The sequence below is a fragment of the Emiliania huxleyi genome, assembly GCF_000372725.1.
Source record: "Emiliania huxleyi CCMP1516 unplaced genomic scaffold EMIHUscaffold_10762, whole genome shotgun sequence".
Classification (NCBI taxonomy): Eukaryota; Haptophyta; order Isochrysidales; family Noelaerhabdaceae; genus Emiliania; species Emiliania huxleyi.
The window spans coordinates 1-1075 of NW_005201938.1; the positions used below are offsets into that span (position 1 = coordinate 1).

At 58.4% G+C, this 1075-nt stretch overlaps 1 protein-coding gene across 1 annotated transcript; it reads right to left on the reverse strand.

The window, feature by feature from the left end:
* Positions 1-39: 39 nt before the first annotated feature.
* On the reverse strand, positions 40-293 carry EMIHUDRAFT_260297 (hypothetical protein; the record flags this gene model as incomplete). Its single annotated transcript, XM_005792431.1, has 2 exons — positions 40-116; positions 188-293. The coding sequence occupies 2 exons, from the start codon at positions 291-293 to the stop codon at positions 40-42; spliced, it is 183 nt and encodes a 60-aa protein (XP_005792488.1).
* Between the last annotated feature and the right edge of the window lie 782 nt (positions 294-1075).

Here is a 1075-nt window from a genome sequence, read left to right on the forward strand (position 1 = left end):
TCATGCGACCAGTAAGAATAGTCGAACGCGAAGTCCTTTTCAACCCCGTCCTCCGGACTTATAATGGTCGTCTTTGGTCCCTGCGGGTAGCAGCGTACTATGTCTCAGGGCGACGCCTTGGCAAGAAGGTGGCCGACACAAAGCTCGGCTTTGAGTTTGAGGAGAAGCGACGCACACGTGTAGTGACAAGTGCCGCGAGCCTGCATGCGAATAATGCATTTGGAGTTCTGCTCCTTCTCGCGCCCATTAAACGGACGCACGCGCACCGCCACCTTGATGCTCTCCGCCGACATGGCGAGACCTATCCAGGCAGCGCGCCCCAGCTGGCGTAACGACTAGTTGGTTTCTTTCTCGTCGTAAATTCTTTCTTTTGGTAAAGAGAACGCCTTCGGTGGTGGAACAAACTTTGGGGGAAAACGCAGAGAGAAATGAAATCCATCCGGCTCACAAGGGAGGGTGTAGAGCTCACAAGTACAAGTTTGGCCGGCTCACTTTCCTTTAAATACCCAGAGGCCCTGATCCCTCTCCCAGGATGTGCACAGACACGAGGCAGAGGCCTGATCCGGGGACAGAGGCCGGTGCTCATACACGGCGCTGCAGCCTACTCCTTGTCCTTCTTCTACTTCTTTGCTCGCCCACACACGCACACACGGGCGCCCACGAGCCTGCAGGGGTACCCTTCACTCCAATGCAATTCACTCGGGGCCCCAGAGATCGGTGAAAAGAAAGGGCTAAGGGCCCGCGATAGCGCGATTGCGCTTTGCAGCTTTAAGGCGCCGCGGCGGCGGAGGCGCACACAGCCGCGGCACGGCCGACGACATCGCGCTGCATGAAAAACGACCATCTCTCGCACACGGAAGAAGGCCACAACTTTCCCACACAAAGTATACGCATTTTTTTGGGTACGAGAGAGGCACAATCGTGCGTAGAGCGCGTAGTCTGCCGCACGGGGCGCAGCTGGAGACGCCGGCAGGGGGCGCCCTGTCACTCGCCGTGACTGGCTAATCATCGTCGTGCTGCGATACCGAGGCGTACTCCTGCCCGGGTGGGGGCGCATCAGCCATCAGGGGTGCCC